The sequence below is a fragment of the Camelus bactrianus genome, chromosome 25, assembly GCF_048773025.1.
Source record: "Camelus bactrianus isolate YW-2024 breed Bactrian camel chromosome 25, ASM4877302v1, whole genome shotgun sequence".
NCBI classification, from domain to species: Eukaryota; Metazoa; Chordata; class Mammalia; order Artiodactyla; family Camelidae; genus Camelus; species Camelus bactrianus.
Genome location: NC_133563.1, coordinates 11,641,205 through 11,663,421, shown reverse-complemented (window position 1 = coordinate 11,663,421; position 22,217 = coordinate 11,641,205). Strand labels below are relative to the sequence as shown.

Genomic DNA, 22,217 nt, shown 5'->3' with positions numbered 1-22,217 from the left:
AACGTGGCTGAAGCAATTCCCATTTTCTCTTTAGTGGGAGGCGGTGCAGAAGTCTGAACAGAGGGTGGAAGATTGATGGGTGCAGTGAGCAGCAACTTTGCTTAATAATGACAATGTACTTGAAGTAGCACCATTTAGCATTTCCAGAGATGTGGTTGCTTTGCTCCCCATTTACATAACTTGTCACATCCAGGAAATTGACAGAAGAAGTAGTTTGAAATAGACAGTTGGAACACACGTCATAAAAATATCTTCCATCGTGATCACATGGGGAGTGACCAGTTTCAGTTAAGGAATTTTTAATAACATCCTAAATCTCTTGCTGCTAAACAGAAAACAGAGTAAGAAACATCAGGAAGTATGGACCGAGCTGCTTCCCATTTGTTTTCTGGTGGACGAAAGGTGTTGTCATTGATTCATTGCTTTCCGAGTAGCTTCTCCAAGAGCTTTCAAGGGGCAGCGTTAGCCTTTTATCTCACCTGAGCTCCAGGAGCTTACTAAGCCTGTATCATGGGGTGAGTTATTCACCTTTTTGTGTCTCAGCATCTTTGTCTCTTGCATGGGAGTAATAATAGTACTTACCCCATAGTGTTGTTGGGAAGATTTAAATGGTTACTGTTCCTTCATGTTGAATATACAAGATGTCCTATAACACTGTGGAAAAAGATGAGATATGCTTTTAAAGAAGCAGGCCTGGCGTGATTCTTTTAACTTTTTTTCTTGGTTCTCATGGCAACCTGGTAAGAATCCATTCATGCCATGGATGAAAAGCTGAGTCGGAGAAAATACAACAAAATACCTAAACAAGCCATTTCTCTGGGGTCAGGAAGACCCACGTTGTTCTAAGAAACTCTCTTCCTCTCCACAGTGTTCTCTCTGAACGCACCGGGCGGTGTGCCCATCTCCCACAGGCTTTGCTTCAGTGATTTTTCTCATCTATAGGAGCACGCAGCTCTTTGATAGAAAGCTGTTTGCAAAGGGACAGAATGTTTTTCTGCAGCTGTGATGTGAGTGGTATCAAAGTTATTGGCTAAGTTGAAAAATAGCTTAATGTTATCTTCAGGGCTTCTGCTTTCCCGTCGGCTTGAGCCTTGGAGATGTGTATAATTGGGACTCAGTAAGACAGCCTTGTCATCCTTTTGCAGAGAGACGGACTTGCCTGTTTGATTCAGGCTCAGAGCAAGTTTGACAAAGAGCAGCTTTTCCCTGGGGGCAGAGTGACCCTGGAGAACACCCTTCCTGTGACTCTGCTAATGAAGAGTCAATGGCCCAGGAGCCCCAGCCTCACTTTGCAGATGGGAAGGCTTTAATCAGACCTGTCCTTGCTGTCATCACCGGGACAGGCCAGCAGCCTAGCTAGCCAGTCAGTAATTAGAGAGAAGGTGTTTCTCATGAATACTGTTCTCCTGAGCATATTGTTAAATTTGAAAAATATTTGCTGATGAATCTCACAGCTCTGTGGTTTTACTTGTGAATGGAATCAGAGCATTGCCCCACATTCTCATCTGTTCTGCAGACAGATCTGGTGGAAAATCGCTGCTAGTTTCTTTTTGAGTCACAGACCTCTTGAACTGTGCCTCGGAGACACCCATGGGTTCTTCATTACGGGAATCACTCTCCCAAGGACAAGGGCTTTCTCAGTCGGGGTCTTTGGCTGCCAACCATAGCAACTAACTTACCCTCAGGTAAGCAGGGACACACTATGGGAAGGCCCTGGGAAGCTCACAGAACGAAGGAATAGTCAATGCTCCAGGCTTTGAAAGAGCAGAGCCCAAGGCAGCCCTGGGCAGCCTGCAGCAGGAGTTGGTCTGTGTTCAAGGATGCACCCTCCAATCACTAAAAAAAATTTTTTGTCATTCTGCCAAAGATTCAAATTCCTGGGAAACGATGCAGTTTCCCATCTCTTGTCTGGGGAAGAATAGGGCGCCAGGCCTAACCTTCTTGCCAGATTATCTCCAACAAGGGAGAGAAGTTTCTTAAAGAAAAATTGGGGTGCCAACACCAGAGGAAGGGTGACTGAATGCCAAGGGACAGGACTGCAGTGCTTGCCACCCTGCATTTCTCAGGATGGGATCGTGTGTGGCCGAAACACATTGAGCAGCCCCATGTCACCTGCTCCAGCTTATCTCACAGTGTTGCTGAACCTTGTGACGATGACCTGTGAGCCCACTGACTGACTCTGCACTGTGGTCAGAGCCTGGGCATGTGTGTTCTTGCTTTCTTCCAAGATGTTCGCCGGTGCTGAAGGCACTGCCTACTCCCCAGATGACATGAGGCCCACCAGCTCTGCAGGGGAAGTTTTATGCGTCTGACTTTGGCCTTCACCTACTGCATCTGAGGGAACCCCTTTGCACAACTTACGAAAACCTGGAGGATGTTTCATTGCTTTTCCAGAAAGTTCTGAGAAGGATGGGTCTGCTCCTGTGTTTTATGTAACAGTGGCCCTGGATGGGGAGTGAAGGAATGGTGCTTAATGCTCACCTCTGTCCAAGACTTAGCATAGGGATGAGGCCTAAAGGGCAATTGGATTCAGGCTTTGTGCTCAAGAAAGGCCTCACATTTATGCTTTTGAGATAATCACAAAAGGGTATTTTTCTAAAAGTCCCAGAGGCACACTAGAAATATTGAAGGGGGAAAAAAGGATGTATCAGGCAGGGTCCTTAGCTGTCACCAAGAGAAATCTATTCTAGATGGTTCTACAAAAGGGGAATGTATTGAAAGGATTGGGTGGCTCAGAGAATCTTCATGAGGGTCGGGAGAGCAGGCTGAGAGGCTGTGTAGCCAGGACCAATGCCCCAGGCCTAGCACAGGACAACAGAGAGCCCCAGTGCCATCCCTGAGCATAGTTACCATGGATCGCATCACTGAGGCAGGGCTTGGACCCTGATGCTAAACCTCTGTCACAGCTGACCCGAGAAACAGGATTTATCCATCTCTATCTTCACCCACATGGGTTCTGTGGCCCCTGCTTCCTGAGCCACCAGCTTGCCAAGCAAATTCTGGTGCGAGGACATCCTTTTGGAGGAGGCCAGGTCACATGACTGGGCCCCAGCTGCAAAGGAGGCTGGGAGGGCAGGTTCCTGGCTTCTGCCTTGGAACAGAGGAAGCATGTTGAGAGGAACAACAGGCATCCTTACAAAGGCAGTTATGTGACTTTGAACTTGTGTTCATTCTGGTAATGGACCACATCTCCCATAATGCACTCGTAATGAATAGATTTTAAATACATTTTATAATAATTTTATAACTCTTGTGATGATATTGCATTCTATTTTTTGTTTAAAACAAATACTGAAAATGTACCACATTTTCTTAGCCTTTCTATGGCAGGGTTACAGATACCCCAGTATTCTCAGAAAGTGGAAGTGATTCCAACCTCTCAGAGGTTCAGAATCAAACTGTGGGAACCGTGGGCAAGCTCTTACCCAGCAGTATTTCAGCATCACCACCCAGGACATGGGCTACTGCTGCTTAGCTGAGGACCTATTAGTGTTGATAATATTGGTATTGCTAAGTATTGCTAGGTGTCGATGAACAAGTGTTTCATATAACCGGGTAAGATACAACCAGGAATGATTATTATAACAGTGTTACTTTATTGATTTATTTATGACTAATGAATTTGCACAGCTCACCAGAAATGTTAAGTACACAACAGAACCTTAGGGTTCGATGCTTCCATCCCGTTTAATTCAGTGTTCTATTTCCAAAACACAGTCATCTCCCAGAGAACGGTGAAGGCAGGAGATACAACCTAAAGGAGGGAAATTGTGCGATTCTTTTTTTGTTCATTTCATACATATTTATTAAGCACCTGCTGTGTGCTGGGGATAAAACAACAAAGTCCCTGTCTTAAAGTGTGCACCGAGTAGAAGAAGTGGGACTGACTGAGAGATCATATCATTTACAATTGATTCAGATAATGCTAGACCACAGAGGAAAATGCTCAGTTTTGCCCTGGGTCGTCAGGGTAAGCGTCTAGGGACCAGGATTTCTCTTCTCTTCTCTTCCCTTCCCTTCCCTTCCCTTCCTTTCCCTTCCCTTCCCTTCCCTTCTCTTTCTCTTCTCTCCCTCCTCTCCCCTCCCCTCCCCTTCTCCCCTCCCCTCCCCTCTCCTCTCCTCTTCCTTTACTTTCCTTTCTTTTCCGGCTTTACTGACATATAATTGACATGGAACCAGGAGTTTGGAGCAGAGTCATGGGGGAGGGAGGGGCACACGGGAGCAGGGAGAAGGGCACCCGGGGAAAGAGAAGACTGAGCTGTGGGAACGCTCCTAAAGAATTAGAGACTTGCAGCTCCAGCTGGAAGAAAAAGTTGGGTGAGGAATGACACCCTGTCAGACACCTTCGAATGTGAAAGTGGAAGCACATTCTCTTTGCTGCTGGTAATGATGCTGAGAATTTACATTTTTTTGTGTTAATTTGACCTCATTTACATAATACCTTATCACAGAGAATCACTTAGCTGTTGCCCAATTGTCTTCTTTCTCTTGCTAACCCCAAGTCTGGGAAAGCAAAAAAAAAAAAAAAAAGACCTTTATTTTGGCTGAGGCAGAGGAATCTGATTTGATATTTTGCTGTCACCAACCTTTTGCTTTCATATTTGCTTTTTTTCATACTTGTTTTTTCCTAGCTCACACAAGCACTTGACTTTGTATATTTCCTTTTGCATTTGTTCACATACATATGTATTTTCCCATACTTTCTCTAACTTTTTCCATTTAATATTGTATAATTATCATTTTCCTTGCTTCCCCAGTGTATTCTTAATTCTAGTCTTTCATATATGCCCAATATTCCATTGAGTAATCATTGGAAAATTATTATGGTTTGGTTTTTCAATAGTTTAGAAATTGTAATGGCAATTTTTGTGTATAGAATTTATTTTTTTCTGTTAGATTATATTCCTAACAGCATCTATTAACTCTTAACTTCCTGTTTGGAAAAATCGAGTTTTATGATTTAAGGTGTTCTCCTTTTTGCCTCCCATTCTTGTATGTCAATGACCATCTCAGCATGAATTGTTATGCATTTTACTTTCTCTATATAGCAGCCTTACTAAAGCATCAGTCCCGACATGTTTATGTAACACTCTGCAATATAAACCCGAGAGTTTCTGCCATCAGTGTAACTGTGGTATACCGGAAAGCAGCAGCCTAGACTGGAAATATCGCAGAGAGATTATGATGGTCATAAAAAGTCATTTTCACTTGAAGGTCTAAAGCTTCGCTGTACTGTTTCCTAGATCTACTTTCTTTAAGTTTGTATCTTTCGTCACCAACTCATAACTCATCATAACTCGTTTTATACCTGGTAACCCTTTAACTCTTTTATCCACTTTCCTACTTTAGTGACATTACTTACTATTTGATCAGTTCTCTTCCTTCCTCCTTAGTGTTTGAAGTTATTGTTGTATTTGTGCCTACCTCCAATTCATTAGTGATCTTTTCAATGTTTCTCTGTTATCAGTCAGCTGGTCCCTAAGGATACTGAACGCTCATTTTGTTGCAGCACACACTGGCCATGTGACCAGCGATGCCACTCATTCACACCAAACACGTACATGAGTGTTTATAACATCTGCATTCACAGTCATCAAAAACTGGAAACAACCCAGATGTCCTTCATGGGTGAATGGATGAACACTGTATGGTGCGTCCATACAATGGGATCCTACTCAGCAATTAAAAAGGAACGAACTATTGATACACACAACAACTTGGATAAATCTCAAAATAGTTATGCCAAATAAAAAGAAGCCACCCTCAAAACGTTACATACTCTGTGATTCTATCTATGTGACATTCTTGAAAAGAGACAACAATATGATAGAGAACAGACAAAACATAAAATAAAATGAAAAGATTCCAGTTTCATCAAAGTCATCATAGGTCCTTTGACGAGTTATTTAACCTCTCTAAATCTCAATTTACTTACCTGCCGAGTGTGGAAAATACTCTCTACCTTGAAGAGGTGTTGTAAAGATGAAATAGAATGTTGTAAAGTATCTACATGACATACAGGAAACTCCTCCCTTTCTTTTCCATGCTGATACTTCTCAATGGGAGCAAATTCTATTTCATTATCATCTGTACTTTTTTAAATAGTTATTTGACTCTTGGAGAACAGACTGGAGCCATTGAGGTTTTCAAATAGAAAAGTCACCTGGTCTGATTTTCATTTTTAGAAGATGATTTGAGCAGCTTTGTGGAGAGTGATGAGGAGTGTAGGAGGATAAGAGTGGAAACACAGAGGCTAGTAAGAGGTGTTGGGTTTGTCCAGATGAGAGATGATGGTGGTGTGGGCTCTGTGGGAGCAACGGAGGTGGAGAGGAGTGGGCAGGTTTGGGATTTATGTTTTTGGAGGTAGAACCAGCAGGCTTGATGATGGTTTGAAGAGTGAAGAAAGGTGGCTGAGGGTGTCATTTACTGAGATGAGAAACTCGAGGAGCAAACTCGAGTGGGTGGGTTGTAGTCATCATGGAAAATCAAAAATTCTGTTTGGACATGTTAGGAGTGGAAAACCGAGTATGTAGTTGGGTGCAGGATTCTGGAACCCAGGACCACGCCAGTGCTGGCTTGTTCATGTCCACGTCTTCCTGCACCCAGCAGCTGGAGGTGGCGTTGGGAGTCTCCCAGCTCCTTGCTTCCAGATTAGGGTTGCAGAGGGGGAGCTTTTAGCTGCTTTTCCTTTGACCTAAACTTGGGATTTGGGGCAAAGTTCTTAATCCATTCCTGAGAGCAGGCGCTTGCACAAAGTACTTCAGATTATGCTTGTATGATCCATTGCTGCCAGATTTTTTTTTCCTTTTCCATTTAATGAGATTTAGGGAAAGGAGATACCTAACATTTCCAAATATCCAGCCTAGCAGTCATCAATCATACTGTGGTAAGATTGAAAAGTATTAATAACTACTGAGAGTCATGATGAATATGCAAATACATGACAATATGCTAAGAGATTATATTCTAACATATTTTTTTATTTTTATTATCCTCAAATTTCCAGTTTTGCCACAGACCAGGGGAAGAAATTCAAGATATAATGTTCCTTGATAACTACCAATTAATGATTGCCTCTGGGAAGGGAGAGGCAATATGGGGAGAGGTAGTGAGGAGGCTTCAGCTGTGTCTGCAAAATGTTAACATTCTGTAGAGTGGGGTATTGGGTCATTGCATCTGTGTTTGAAATGTTTTATAATTAATATTTTGTCCTTTAAATATACACATAAAAACCATTTTAAAATGTAACCGCGAGAGACAGTGTCCTTCCTCCACCCACCCTATCCCCACTAATCACCGTAAAGAGTGATCTATTGGGTTTTTCTCTCAGAAAATGTAATTACTTGGTAATGAAATGTTAATGTTATGTTCTATTCTTAAAGTCACTTGTTCCAGTGATGAAGCTGCGGCTGAATAGAGTTGCTAAATTTTCTTCTAGGTCATTCTTTTAATATTTCATGTTTGTCAAATAAGCTGACGATGACCTGGAGCCCCTTTTGTTTTCACAAACAGGACCATTTCAGCAAAAACACATCATCAGGCTGTTAACTTCAACATCTTCGAGGGCATGGTTTGCCATGGCGTGCCCCTTGTGACTATTTCAAGAGGCAAAGTGGTGTATGAAGATGGAGTGTTCAGTGTCACAGCAGGACACGGGAGGTTTATCCCTCGTCAACCCTTTGCGGAATACATTTACAAACGGATCAAGCAGCGGGACCAGGTGAGTTGGGGTTAAGTGTGCTGTTACCACGGACTAGACTGTCACCCACTCCTGGATATTGGTGGTGGTCTTGTCACGTGCAATCGGTTAACATATTTGCGGGGTGTCAGGAGAGGGCACAAATACAGTTTTCAAAGAAAAAAATCATTACTGGGTGGATGCATCTTCCCTTGCCAACTGGTGTCTATTCAGGGTTTCCTAATGGACCAAGTTTGGTTTTCCCAGGCAAAGTCAGGGCCCCTGTGAGCCTTTTGGCAGTTGGGTTAGTCAAGTTCCTCTGAGAAGCAGAAACCCAGGTGGATACAGGTGCGACTTTTTATTAGAGGAAAGACCTGAGGGAGAAAATGGGCTGGGCGAGCCCTCAGAATGCAATTCAAGTCTGGCTCCAGTGAAGGAAAGAGGGAGAAAAAAAGGGGTGGAAGCATCCTAGACTACTGTATTGACTAAGAAAAGCTGAGCAAAGCTTACACGCAGCTCTCGAGCCAAGTCTCCCGGCACATGGTGCGCTGTCGTTTGCTGGAGCAGCAGTGAGAGGCCTGGCCTCCATGTGAACAATAGGGTGGAGTTCAGACTCAGCAACCGTCCCTTGTAAAAATCATGCCCCTGTATCTGAGGATCCGCAAGGCGCATTCTAATAACCACCAGAGCTATGGTGGAGTTTGGGGTCCAGGTAAATACGAATCCTACCCTGACCTTCTGTTCCCTAGCTCTGTGGCCAAGAGCAAGTTTCTCTGTCATCCTTGGGCTCAGTTTCCTCATTCAGAAAATGACAACAGTGTTTTCTCCCTAACAGATTGTAAGACTCAAATGAGATTTTAAAATATAAGGCACATTGTAAGAGGTCAGTAAATGTCAGTTCCATTTCTTTGCTTTCCCCTTTTGTTGACTGAATTTATCATAAAGGCCTCCAAGTCTTTGTAACAGCCCTGTTGTTATAAAGGAGCTATTTATTCTTTCAATATATCTTGGACTTTTGCAAGTTTAGCTCACATAGTGTTTCAAACAGTTCTAAAAATTCACTTCACTAAATACACTAACATATCAGAAATTTTCAGTTTAAAAGCATCTACATAGCTGGATTTGGGAATGAGGGGAGGCAGCCTGTGCCTCTGTCCCACCCGGTAAGGAAAGGCCAGAGCTGGATGGCCCAGCTCTGCAGAGGTTGCCTTTCTGATTCTCACCGCAGGCTTCACTCATTAATGTTCCCAGCCTGGCCACGTAGACATTAGAGTTTGTAACCCTTGGATTAGTTCTAAGGCTTCTGTGTCTTCTTTTTTATTTTAAAATATACCTCTCTTTTCCCGAAGTTCTCTGGCTGTTTTCCAATTCATTTCATTTGGGTCTTGTAGCCTCTTTGATTTCTCCTCTCATGTCTTGAGAACAGTTTTTACTTGTGGAGTCTCAGAGTCCGTTACATAAGATTCATCCTTTTTTGGTTTTTGTTTTTTTAACCACTTCCTAAAGCTCTGATTAAGTAATGTGCTCTAGAATGCTTTAAATGGTAGGATGCTACAATTCTTCATATACTGTATTTCAGTCAAAATATTTAAGGCTGCAGTTTATTTTGCTGGGGGTTATTTTGTACATGTTGACATGGACAGGTGACAGGTAGGTAGTGACTATAAGATTCCCGTGTATTTCTAAACATTTACATGATAAGTAACAACAATAATAACATTTACGGAGCGCTTACTGAAAGCAAGGCACGATGCTGGGGGCTCCGTCACTATAACAACCTCATAGAAGGAGAGAGTTTTATTTTCCCCACTTTAAATATTGGGAAACTGAAGCTTCAGGAAATAAAGAAAGTTGGTCAAGTCACATAGCTAGTGTATGGCAGGAACAAAACATAAACTCTGCTTATCTGACTTCAAAAACTATATACTTAAGCAATAACCATATACTGTAAACCATAAAGACTGAGGTAAATGAGTTAATGGGAGATAAACTATTCTGTAGTAAATTTGGGGGAAAAAATGATCTAAATCGGAAGCATTGATGGCAGCGAGTTCATTCCTGATGCTTGTAGTAGAATCCAAGAGATGGACAGAAAGGCGTGGACTTAGGAAATCACGAAGAGATGGAACCAACAGAGCTGGGTGATAAATTATGTGACACTTGAAGTGAATTCAGGGTGGGGCCACTCCTGGCTGTCAGTACCAATTGCTCACCAGCAGGGATGCTAGACTAACTGGGAAGACCTGATAGGCTACTTAAATGACTGACTTTGCCTAAGGCTTCCTCTTGTAGGGCAAATGTTTGAAGCTGCTGAGATCACTGGGTAACTGACTGGCTTCATCAATTCTTCTTTTCGGATTGTTGTTTGGTATTTTGTTGGCAAAATTAATGTCAACATCATTTTTAAAGAATTCACTATCATTTTGTGAGTTATTTTTGTTTCTCAGTACTTTCTTCTGATACCAACTTTTTAGGTGTTCTAGGTGTATTATAGTTTTTACAGTAAGTAATAGTTGTTACTATGATATGTTGTTCTGAGCACTTACTATCTTGTAATTTATTTTTATTATTTTACTTAATCTGCACAACAAGCCATCTGGGAGATATTATCACCCCCATTTTACACCCCCATTGTGATTCTCAGCACAATTAAGTAACTTTCCCTGGGCTAAGCAGTAAGTAAACATAAGAGCCAGGGTTTGTGGTAAGACTTTTCTGATTCCCACTGTGCTAGGGGACCTCAGTAGAACAAGAAAAGGGAAGAAGATCATTGTGAAACTCAAATCATGGGGAATGCATTATTTTAAAATGTGTTGATGTGGGAAAAGTACCAAATAAAATGGGTAAAATGAACTTTGGGGATTATATGGAGATGTTTCAGACCCTTTTTCTCTCCATTAGGCAAAGATTATTTTATAGAAGAAAAATATCACACAAAGGTTAAGGAAAAGTATTGTTAGGAATCCTATGTTTTAAAATCACGTGAGGTTATTAGAGCTCTTACTTGGTTTTCATTTAAAATATTCAGATTTCTTTGTGAGTGAAGATAAGAGTTTGAAGGCAAGCAAGAATGGTCTATCCCATTTCTTCTGTGCATCTGTTATCTTTCCCAAGAAAATTAATCACTTACCCTCCTGGACTCCCAAAGCACATTTGTAGAGACACACCAGTGTTTGTCAGTCCCGGAACTTGCCTGGTCTCCTGGCTAGAATGTTAGTCCTTTGAGGAACTTGTTTTTTTATGCCCAGTACTTGGCATACAGTAGGCATTTGAGAAATAAACCAGTTGCAAATGAAAGGAGCAAAGACCAGTTTCAGAGATCATAGAAAGGAATTTGAATAAATTTGCATGGAAGATTGTCCCCTGTCTCGACCCAAACAGTAGGGTTATCTGTGAGATTGAGTCTTGCTCTTGATTTTATTGCTTAGTAAAACTTAGTGTCATGCCATGCAGCTATCACTGTTAACAGATATTGTGAGGAATTTCAAAGGAAAGAAATGACTTTTTTATCCAATTTGACAGCTTCAGGGAATTGTTACTTTATTTTAACATTTAAACAGCATATCCTTACAGGAAAAAAATTTAAATCTGAAGATGAAACATCAAACTTTATTTGGTAAATAAAACATAAAATACATATTTCAATTCAACATAAAAACTCACTTTAGGAAGACTGTTGGGGGATTCAGGAAAGAAAAAGTAAAACAGGAAGAAAAAAAAGGACCTCGTCCCTCGATACCCTTAGATACGAAACTCTGCAGATGCTCAAGTCCCTTATAAAAAAAATGGCCTAATATAGTCCGCCCTCTTTATTATTGGATTCAACCAACTGTGGATATGGAGGGCCATGGTTAACAGCAACTTGATGGTCAAGTACATTTTGAAAGGACAAAATCAACTTAACATACTATTAATTCTTTATTAAAAAAATGCTCTTTAAACTTAAATGATTTATTATTTCTAGAATTTTTGTGTGTTTAGAGTATTACAATTTTTACCCAAATTTGGAAGTACAAACATTCTTTAAATCATCCCTTTTTCTCTTTTTTCAGTCATAAGCAACTCAATCTCCTTTGGAAAATAAAGGTCCTGCTGCACTTTCTAGAGAAGCACGAATAGCCTCCCAGAGTAACGTGTGGTTTCAGAACACTGCTGCCAGGGCTTTTAACCTGTCTTGCACCTTTGCAACGAGAAGCATAATTTGCCATTTAGATTAGACGAAGTGAGTGGTTGGCTGATCTAGTCCTTAAAATAGGTGTTCTTCATTTCTGAAATAACAGTTTATCAATGTCTTTCTCAGAGAAAATGATTTAAGTATATCATCAATTGCCATGTAATTCCAATTTCCTCAGATTGATTGCTGATAATTATAAAAAGTGATCCGTGTGTTGGAGCCAGCTCATTTTGGCTCGTGAGAAACACTTGTATATATCTCGTCCCAAGTCCTCATTCAGTGATACCAGTTTGGTAGCTTGACGTCAGCAATGGTGGGAGCACTTACATGACAGCAATAGGCAAGTGCTGTAAGTCAGGGCTTTGGGGTGATGAGGAAGAAGGGAGGCAGGTTGCCAGCGTTTACCAGCACATCACTGCATACAGGGACTTCCTGAATACTGTCTTCGTTTTATCTAAACATTCAGCATTCATTCAGTAAATATTTGTCGATGACCAATTACATGTTCACATTGTCCTGGAAATAACTCACAGGGTATTTTGAGGATTAAATGGAAACGTTCGATGGATTGCAAAACATTACCAAAATGCAAATTTTCATTGTTATAGGTCATCTCTACTGAACCTCGGGGTCATTTATGTTCTAGTGACTCACAGTCCCCTGGAGAGCTCAGTCCAGTGAGGACCTCTGAGAACCTCTTAGTTCACCAGGTGCTGAGTACCGACCTCTGAATTCACCAACCATGCACGGATTTCATTCTCAGGGCATCGCTGTTCATTTGGACTGTTTGGTGTTAGGTTAGTGTCTGCTGTTTGGAATTTGGAAGTTCTGTTGTCTTCATCGCTACTGTAGTATCTTAGCCTCCTTGGGATCCAGGTTTCTTCTCTAAGGGCTCAGAAACTCTAGCATCCTAGCTCTCTACTCTCTGCAGACAATACAGTTAAATTCTCTGTCAGCTTCCTCTTTCCCCTGATCTGCTAACCAAAAAGCATTTCTGCAATTCTGCAGGCATAAGATTGCAATTAATTTATTCATAGCACTGCATATTGTGATATAATTCTCACTTTTGTCTTTCTATTAACTCATCACAGTGACAGTCGTCATTAAGTACTATGAACTCAAATTGAACTCTCATCTTCCAAAGTAAACCACCAGCACCCTGCCAGGTGAGGTGCTGTCTGTGTTTCCTACATCACTTAGGATAGCCTCTCACACTGTTTTACCCTCAAGCCATTCTGTTTGCTTGTGAACCCATCAAGATGGGAAGCACTGTTGGTGGGGTGTGATTGTCTAGTTTTGACCAGCCTGTACTGGGGAGAAAGGTGCCACCACCCAGATCAGTCTTCTAAAGGGGTGTGCTCAGGTTACTTGTCTCCTTAGGCGCTCCTTAAGAAAGCTGTCAAGTGATTTTAGAAAATGCTACCCTCAGGTGATTTGGTTGCCCAATATCATATAAAAAGTTCTAAAAAGTCCTACAGTCAAAAAATCTTTCATTTAACAAATGTTTGTTAAGCACCAGGTACAAGTTCACATCCTAGGTGCTGGGGTTAGAAGTGGGAACAAGACAGCAGTCCCTGGTCTCAAAAGAGCTTAAATCCTACTTCTGTTCAACTGAGGTTTGTGATGCTTAAGTTCCAGTCCTGTTTGAGATGCTGTTGTGATGGGGGCAGCTAGCCACTTGGATAAAGGAGTCTGGAGATTGGAGAGATTGGGGCTGGACATAAAATTTGGGAATTGTGGCATATAGATTTAAAACCACGAGCCTGAAGCCAACAGAGAGACTGTGTAGACAGAGAATAAAGGGGGCTTGAGAGAGGGAGCTCTGGGGCTGCCAACCTTCAGAGGCGGAAGGTGGGGGTGGGTGGGGAGAGACAGCAAAGGGGCCGGAGAAAGCCTACCCATGAGGTCGGAAGAAAACCAAGAGATCACAGAGAAGAGACAAGACCTGCTTGCGTGGTTCAGCCCCGAGCCCTCTGATGCTCCATCCTGGTCTCTCTGTGAGTTTTATGCTGCATTAATGTTCTCTAAGTAATAGGTCCGCATTTAGTCGGGAGACTCAGGGTGGAGTCCCCGTCCTCACTGTACTCATCTGGGACACGAGGGAAAGAAGCCCACTTTATTTAGGACCCAAGCACTCGGATAACCTCTGGGCATCACACACTGGTCACTCCAGATGCTGGCGCCCGTGTCAGGACTGAGCACTTCACCTCTGAGGTGGAGATTTGCCGTTGTCACTAGAAAGATGTGATGGGACTACTTTTCCTGAGTTGGAGGGTAAGTCTACTTAGAAAATAAATGTGCAGCTGAACTGAATAACACAGGGACGGCTTAAAATTCTGCCAAAAGAGTGCCATCACTTTTCCTTTTTGTCACAGTGAACATCTATTGAGGTTCTAAAATCTACATAGAGCACAACACCAGGGGCAAGAGACAGTACAGAGATGAACAAGCCTGGGTCTAGCATTAAAGACCTTATGTAACCACCACTGAGGATAAGAAAAGATTAAAAGGTTGAAAGCGCTGGAAGGCTTGAGATCAGAGCTCAAATTGTCTTTGATTCCTGTCAAAGGGGAAGAGTCTGAAGTGTGGGACAGCAAAAGCCTCCCCAGAGAGGGTCAGTTTGTGTCCGAGGTGGTGGTATGGGCAGGAGCGGTTAACGGCCCTTGGCCATTCTGCCGGAAAACTGCTCCCTACCTGGCCCAAGCCTCAGCAGCAGATAAAGAGGGAGGCTGTGTGCAGGTTTGACCTGGCTAGTCCAGGTCAGAGCCATTTGATGATCAGTGTGACCAGAGTGACCAGCCAGGCTAACGAGGAGCCTCGTGATGTTGCTAGTGTAGTGACTGAGCAGCCGGCAGGGGTCTGAGACAACCAGGGGACCGAGACCTGCCTGCAGGAGGCCACCAGCCAAAGGGCACGTGCAGCCTGGGGAACAGATTCCTGGCCAAGCACAGCAAAGGAGGACAAGGGAAACTGAGTCCACTCCGGGCAAGATAGCCCAACAAAGAGGACAGAAAGCTCAGATGGGGATCTCCTCCCCACCAACACCCTTCCACCCTTGGTAGGAATTTGTCAACAATTTATTGAGTACTGATAATGGAGAAACAGAGCAGGACACTGGCCCCGAGTCTGCTGGAGGAGACTGACAGGTAATCAGAAATTACAGAAAACGGTAAGCAAGATAGTGGAGGTGGCAGGGAGGGCTGAAGCTCCCCGGGCTGACGATTGCCTGGGCTGAGTCACTGAAGACCCGTTGGAGACATGCAGGTGAAAAGGAGGGCGGGCGTGCCAGGATGGGTGAAGTCAAGGCTCCGGCAGAATGATGCTAGGGAGGACATGATTCACCTGGTGCAAGTCACCCCTGAGCCTGCAGCTGGGCTCAGGGAAGTGATCCTCCGATGGGCTGGCCGGCTTGTGGAGCAAGCCCACACCTGAATGAGGAGGGTGGGAACTGGATTGGAGGCCCTGCTTAAATCACTGGGGTTGGTCATCAGTCCCCAGGAAGGAGTCCAGGAGAGACAAAAAGGTACAGCTGAAAACCACAAACAGTGAGCTTTCATAGGAACCACTGAGGGGAAAGGGAGATGGTTTGGGACCTGATGCTGGACACAGCACGAAGGCAGGCGACACAAATACCTGCCCAGTGATGTCATTCTCTCCAGGGGCTGCAGAAAAGGCTGACGATTGAACTGAAATATGCCACAAGTTTTGCCGAGTGCAAATGCCAAAAGGAAAAGAGAGAAAGATAAGACTCTAGATTGTCAGCAAGAGGTTGAAGGAAGGTGGAAACAAATCTTGGCTTGCTTGGGTGGTCCTTGATTATGCCTGTTAATTATGTTCAGTACCCTTTACACTCTCAGAAGGCCTGTTTGGATGATAAATTAAACGGTCACTCTAGGCTTAAGTAATATATCACACAGTCGGGCTTGGAAAGTAAACCAGAAGGAAGAACACAGAGACCAAAGGCCTGAAAAGGAAGATGTGGTCAGAGAGTGGGGTATTAAATGAGTTTAAAGTTTCAGGTGTGGATGGACTGCAGGCAGCCACAATGTCCGGGGGCTGGTGGCTCCATTTCCCTGTGTCTATGGTCGAGGTGATGACAGGATCCGGGGTGAAGGGAAGGACTGAATTTTGGTACTGAGTCATATGAAAGTCCAGCAAAGCCTCAAGCCTGACACAGAAAGCGGACAGAGGCTCAGACTTGTGCGCAGAGGGCAGGGGTCTTCCCACTAACTGAGCCACCAGTGTGCGCCCGACACTGCTTCAGATTCCACAGCTGCAGGGATGGTCTCTGTCTTTTTCTGTACTTTATCCTCTGTGCCTGGTAAACTATCTGGGTCATGTGTGTGCTCAGTAAGTATCTATTGAATGAAGGAAATGCTTTGTATCTGGGAAATCTCATGTGCCTGGGAGGTGGGTTTTATTCCCTCCACTTCATAGATGAGTGAGTAGGCTCTGAGGGGCTCATGAACTTGCCAGTTTCCTACAACTAGTAAACGGCAAAGCTAGAATGAATTCAAGCTTAGATCTACCTTTCTCCAAAGCCCAAGTTGCTGATCACTACAATGTATTAGTTTTGGTGGTCAAGATAAGACAAATGTATGCACACATATTTATTTGTTAAGAGCTTATTATTTGCTAGGCATTATTCTGAATGCTTTACATGTACCTCATCCTCTCAGCATTTAATCCCCACAAGCACCCTATAAATTAGGTGCCGTCACGATCCCCAGTTTACAGCCGGGGGAGCTGCAGCACAGCGTTCAGCAACGTGCCCAGGCAGTCTGGCTCCAGAACCCACGCCCTTAATCGCTGTGGTTTGCTGCCTTTTGACTTGTCAGTGAATTTGTGTCCACGTTGACAAACAGTATGATTTAGTTATTTCTGGTGACTCCCTTTGTTTTATCAACGAAAAATTAATCAGTCGATCTAAGAAAGAAATTGAAAACTTTATTTGAGCCACATTTGAGGATTATAACCTTGAAAGAGCATCTCAGAACTCTCTGAGAACTGTTCCATCCTTTGGAAGTCAAGGCACAGTTATATAAGTTTTCTGAAACAGGGCTGTACATTAAATGATGTATTATTGACAGTTTACATAATCCAGACCTAAGTGTCATCCTGGTGGGTCATGTGACCCCTTACAAGATCAGGAAAGAATGTTGTCTTTTAAGGAGCTGTCTTGTTGATGCTAGGAGATTGTTGCTCTTTATGGTTAAGCAGGCATTTCTGCCCATGGGGAGGTTTGGTCGATGCATAATACAGATACGCAGTGCACAGTGCGGGGGTGGGAGAGGAGACCAAAGGGCAGAGAAAAAATTTTTATGTTTAAACTTGTCTTGTCTACCATAAAATATGAATTTTATTTCACAGCTTATAAAGTCCCGATTTCAAAACTCTCCTCAAGCACTGAGTTAACTCTAGCTGAATCCAGCCGAGGGTTCCACTGCACCGTTGGCCACCGAAGAGGTGTAGCTCCAGAGGGGAGATTCTGTGGAAGGCTTGTTCCATGCAGAGACAATCAGGAAAATGAGAAAACATACACACCAACTGCTAGAATCTGAAGCAAAGTGCTGAAAGTCTTAGGAGAGGTGCCACAGAGCACTCTGGGAATACAGACATCTAGGATTGAAACTGCAAGGAAGGGTAGAATGTTTGAGAAGCCTGTGAGGCGGTCATAGAACAGTGTGTGAGGACATGCCAGAGGCCCCAGTGAAAGTGGTGGTGGAAAGACTGGTTGTTAGAGAGTGTTCCCTGCACTTTTGTGTGATGCGGGTTAACCCGAGCGAAATAGTGGGGTAATGCAGGCATGTGAAATTGCTGGAAATTTCTGTGAAAGGACAGGGGTGGGAGGCACATGGTAAATTCACAAAGGTTCATCTTTGGCCTCACAGTTCGTTAAGGGGGCTGAATTCAAGAAGCCAATAAACCATAAGAGAAAAATGAAATGTTCTCTTTCAGACCTGCACACCTACCCCTGTGGAGCGTGAACCCTATAAGGGAGAAGTCGTCACACTGCAATCTAGTGGGACAGAAGGCGACTCCGCAGATGGGACCAGGAAACTGGCCCACCCCTGAGCTGGGTGCCGTCAGTAAGGGAAGGTGGGCAAAGAAAGTTTTCCTGCCTGACAGCCTGTGTAATTAGCATCTCTCTCTCCCTTTGTAAGTGTTTGGGGAGTCCAAGGCCAAGGTCAGAGGCTTCAAAGTGACATAAGACTCAAGGATAGTTTAGCCAAAGGGAAGACTGATAAGAGACCTCTTGACGCAGAACACTTGGATGAGCCTCCCAGGTTGAAGAAAGCCTTGGGCTAGCGAGAGATTTCTTCTCTGAGATGGTAGGAAACTGTCCACAGAGGCCTGGGGGATCAAATATGAGCAAGAGGCTGGTAACATAGGAGGACCTGTTATTGAGGAAAGCTGGCCCTACTTAAAACGGTATAATTTTATAGTCAAGATTTAGAAACTGTTTGATTAGGACTTCGTCTGGAAAAAAATGAATCTTCCAAGGCAACTATGTTCTAGAATATTGAATGAAAAGTGAATCAAAGGTTGCTTTGAGGGTATAATTTTTCAGGAAAATTATTTGATAGTATTTGATGGACTTTATTTCATACTGAGTTTTAGAATAATATTATAGACATGGTCATTTAGAAAATATTTGAGTGCTTCATCATTTTTCTTTTAGTCTTTTGACATTCAAATCTTTCTTTTTGAAGCACCTATTATTATCATCCATCAGTTTTCTTTTTCTTTTTCTTTTTTTTTTTCCCAGTTGTTTTCTGACTCTGCTCTGCCAGGTGCCTGTTTGGCTGTGGCTTTGCTGTGATGTAAACATTTCTCTAACATCACTTCTACTGTCTTTATGAAATCAATGTGTTTTGCCAGTCTTGCAATTTCACTGGCCTCTGTTTGTTTTTTTTCTTTTTAATTTGTGATACATTTTCAGATGTTTCAACACATAGCAATCAGCAAAGGATTGCAGAAGAGGCTGGCATGATGGACAAGGAGAGATGTTTGCATTAATTAGGGATACTCTCAAAGGACTCAGTTTATACAAACCCAGTTAGGCGTTGCAGGTTTTCACATTATAACCTATGCTTCCCTCCATCAACCCGAGAGACTTGTATAATGGGGTCCTGTGACTCCTGGCTGTGTTTTCTTTCACTGTTGAACGTTGTTAAGTCTTTAACAGTGCTATACGGCCAATAGTTCCAGCTTTGTTGTCATTTCCTGACTGTTGGAATTATTCTTCCAATCCAGGAAGGTTGTGTTTAAAAATTCAGAGGATGAAGAGCGAGAGAAAGAAATTCTATTGAATGCTGTAACATGCTATTCCCAGCATTTGTTAGAGCAGGATTAGCATTTACTTTGATTATAGCATTTCTTGGGGGTTAGGGCTTGGGTTCTTCATCTCCTTGGGAGGGAGAATGTTACACTGAATTCCTTTCATTCTGTTCAAAGGTAAAATCAGAGAAAAGGATGCTGCTGTTCCCATCACAGCTAAATGTTGTCAGCCGGTGGAGAAGCAGGCCTTATTTCAACTCCCCAAGATCCTTTTGAGAAAATAATCACTCGAGACCTCTTTGATTTCCTTTCAGAAGCAATTGCTGTCTTTCTCACTGTGACTTTGTTGCTGTGTAAGATTGAAGGTAGAAATGAATATTATTGTGATGGAAAGTCTGTGTGAAAATTCATTGATGACACTTTAAAATGTCATCTTTGCTTGTACTAGATTTCTTACTTTGAATTTTTAGAAATCACTTTCTTGTTGAAAGTGTTTAAAATAGCTAACTGTGATTTTGCATTCTATTGTGATTCATAAATATTTAGATTTTCATTGTAATTAGTAAGCATTTAGATCTTCATTTTATATCCTGTTATCTGAGTTATGTGTGCCTTCTTTTAACTAGTGGGATTGGGACTCTGGGAGGTTGGTTTTGATTCAAAAGCATAACTTCCTGAGAGACATCTGCTTCCGCAACTCCTGGAAATCAGGTCCCTCAGCAAACCCCATGTAATCAAACTGGATCCTCAACCTTAGAATAACTCCAAGGCAAATTATCCAACCACACTGATGAACACAGGATTTGACGGAATTAAATGGAATCAGCGAGGCTGAAAGGTGCTACCGTGATACCCTCCTCTCCTCCGCATCCTGGTCTGTCCTGGGATCCTTCTGTGTGCAAAGAAGCTGAGCTTATAGTTTCTTCTCCTGGGTAACTAGGCCAAGAGGGATTTTAAAAACATGAAGTAAAATCAGGGCAATTATGTTCTCACTGCAGGTACATCTGCCCCTGACTCACTCACTTAGATCTGGGGTGTATTCATGCTTTTGATGGACAGTAGTAGGAACCCAGTTTATGCAACTGTAATTCATTTTGAACCCAGTAAAAAGGATAATGAACTACATCTAGAGAAAAATCACAATTCTTTTTTCTCAGGTAAGAGATACCTTAAAATATCTTATTACTTTTCTCCTCAACTTTGGTTGACAATAAAAACTCAACAGTTAAGATGACTGAATCCTCTGAAAAGGAAGAATTAAATTGCTTTCTTATCTAGAAGCCAATGCCCACTCATCCTTTAGAATTCAACTTAAATAGAACCCCCCTGGAGGCTTCCCCAGATCCAACATGATAGGGTTAAATCCCACTTTTCTGTTCCTCCATACCAGGACCACCGTACACCCCATCCCAGCACCACACCCACTGCATTGTGACTGCCTGCTTTACTAGTCGGCCTCCTCCAGGAAACTGAAAGCTCAGTGAGGGCAGAACTGCCTGGTCCACTGTTACTTCTCCACCAGAGTGCCAAATGATGGCTATCAATGGATAGTCATTAATTTTTAAATAACAGACATGAAGGAGTTCCTGCTAAGTTCCTAAATTGATGCCAGTGAAATTAGTGAGAACTCTCAACAAAATAAAGATAAATTTTGTGGAGCATTTTAGTATAGGAGTGCTTTAAATGAAGACCACAGATTCATTGACTAATATTTGCTGCATCTCTTTGGGAGAATGCATCAACAAAGTCATTTGAAATGCATATGGGGATCCCTTTGTTGCTTTCATTCGGCTTTGTTGTGAAAATTTTCGTAGGAACATAGTTCCAAATAATAAAATAAGACAATGAAAAACATGATTCAAGCTATTAATATTTAATACCATGTTTTTCAGGATTGCCTCTGGTATACAAAATAAGGTCCCTTTGTCACTAAACAATTGCATTCTCAAGGATTGTCCAAAGACTAGATGGAATGAGTAGCATTTTTTACATTCACCTTCCATTGTCTGTTTCCTCCCACAGGCAGCATGATGTATTGGGAAGCAAAAAGTGTGGGCTCTAAACTTCTATTTCCTACCTATGAGGCATTAAGCAGTTTTTGAAATTAAAATATATTATGAATTTATCAAAACAAAAAAACCCAAAAAGTTAACATAATCAGACCTGTGTACCTACTATCCTGTTTAAGAAATAAAATTTTACCAAAACAGCTGCAGTGTCCTGTGTGCCTCTGTTCATTTCCCCTTCTTCCCCCAGGGTAACCAGTGTCCTGAATCTGGTGTTTTATTCCCACGTACATCTTTTATGTCTTTGCTTTATATGTGCATAGCTCTAAGCATTATTTTGTACTTAGTTAAATCTTATAAAAGCATTATATAGTATGTATTGGTTTTTTCCTTTGTTTTGTTTATGTTTGGTTGTTCTTTATATTTTCTAACTCTTTGCTAAAAACTTCTAACTTCTCGCTCTCTGCATCCATTCTCCTCCCAAGTTCTCTAATCATCTTCATGATCATTACTCCAAACTCTTTCTCAGGTAGATTGCCTCTCACCTCATCACTTAGTTCTTGTAGGATTTTATCTTGTTCCTTTGCCTGGAATATATGCCTCTGCCACCTCATTTTGTCTAAATTTCTGTTTGTATTTTGATGTATGTGATAGTTTAGTTATATTTCTCGACTTGGAGAAGTGGCCCTCTGTAGGTGACATCCTGTGTGTCCCAGCAGTGCACTCCCCTCTCGTCACCCAAGAGCAGGGGTACAGCTGGGCCCAGGGAAGAGTCTGGCCTATGTTTGTGGACTCGTTCCACAGGCTGTAGGATTGTTGTTTTCTTGCTTCTGGTGCCAGCGCCTTGGTGATGAAGCTGGACTAGAAGCTTGTGCAGGTTTCCTGGCAGGAGGGGCCAGTGCCTGCTCACTGGTAGGCGGAGCTGAGTCCTGGCCCTCTGGCGGTCAGAGGCGTGTCTACGGGGGGGTCTTGTCTAGAGGCGGCTGGGCGGGGTCAGGAACTCCTTAGGCAGCCTGTCAGCTGATGGGTGGGACTGTGTTCCCACCCCATTAGTTGTCTGGGCCGAGGCATCCCAGCA

At 42.7% G+C, this 22,217-nt stretch overlaps 1 protein-coding gene across 2 annotated transcripts in view; it reads left to right on the top strand.

The window, feature by feature from the left end:
* Positions 1–21,342, top strand: part of DPYS (dihydropyrimidinase) — an 81,689-nt gene extending 60,347 nt beyond the window's left edge. The window contains exons 8-10 of one of the 2 annotated variants that reach the window (XM_074353225.1): positions 7,513–7,720; positions 17,811–17,951; positions 19,311–21,342. In XM_074353225.1, coding sequence (XP_074209326.1) covers positions 7,513–7,720; positions 17,811–17,927 — 325 coding nt within the window. In that variant the 3' untranslated portion in view covers positions 17,928–17,951; positions 19,311–21,342. The remainder of the gene's footprint in view (positions 1–7,512; positions 7,721–17,810; positions 17,952–19,310) is intronic. The other variant, XM_074353226.1, reaches the window with a different exon arrangement.
* The last annotated feature ends 875 nt before the right edge of the window (positions 21,343–22,217 follow it).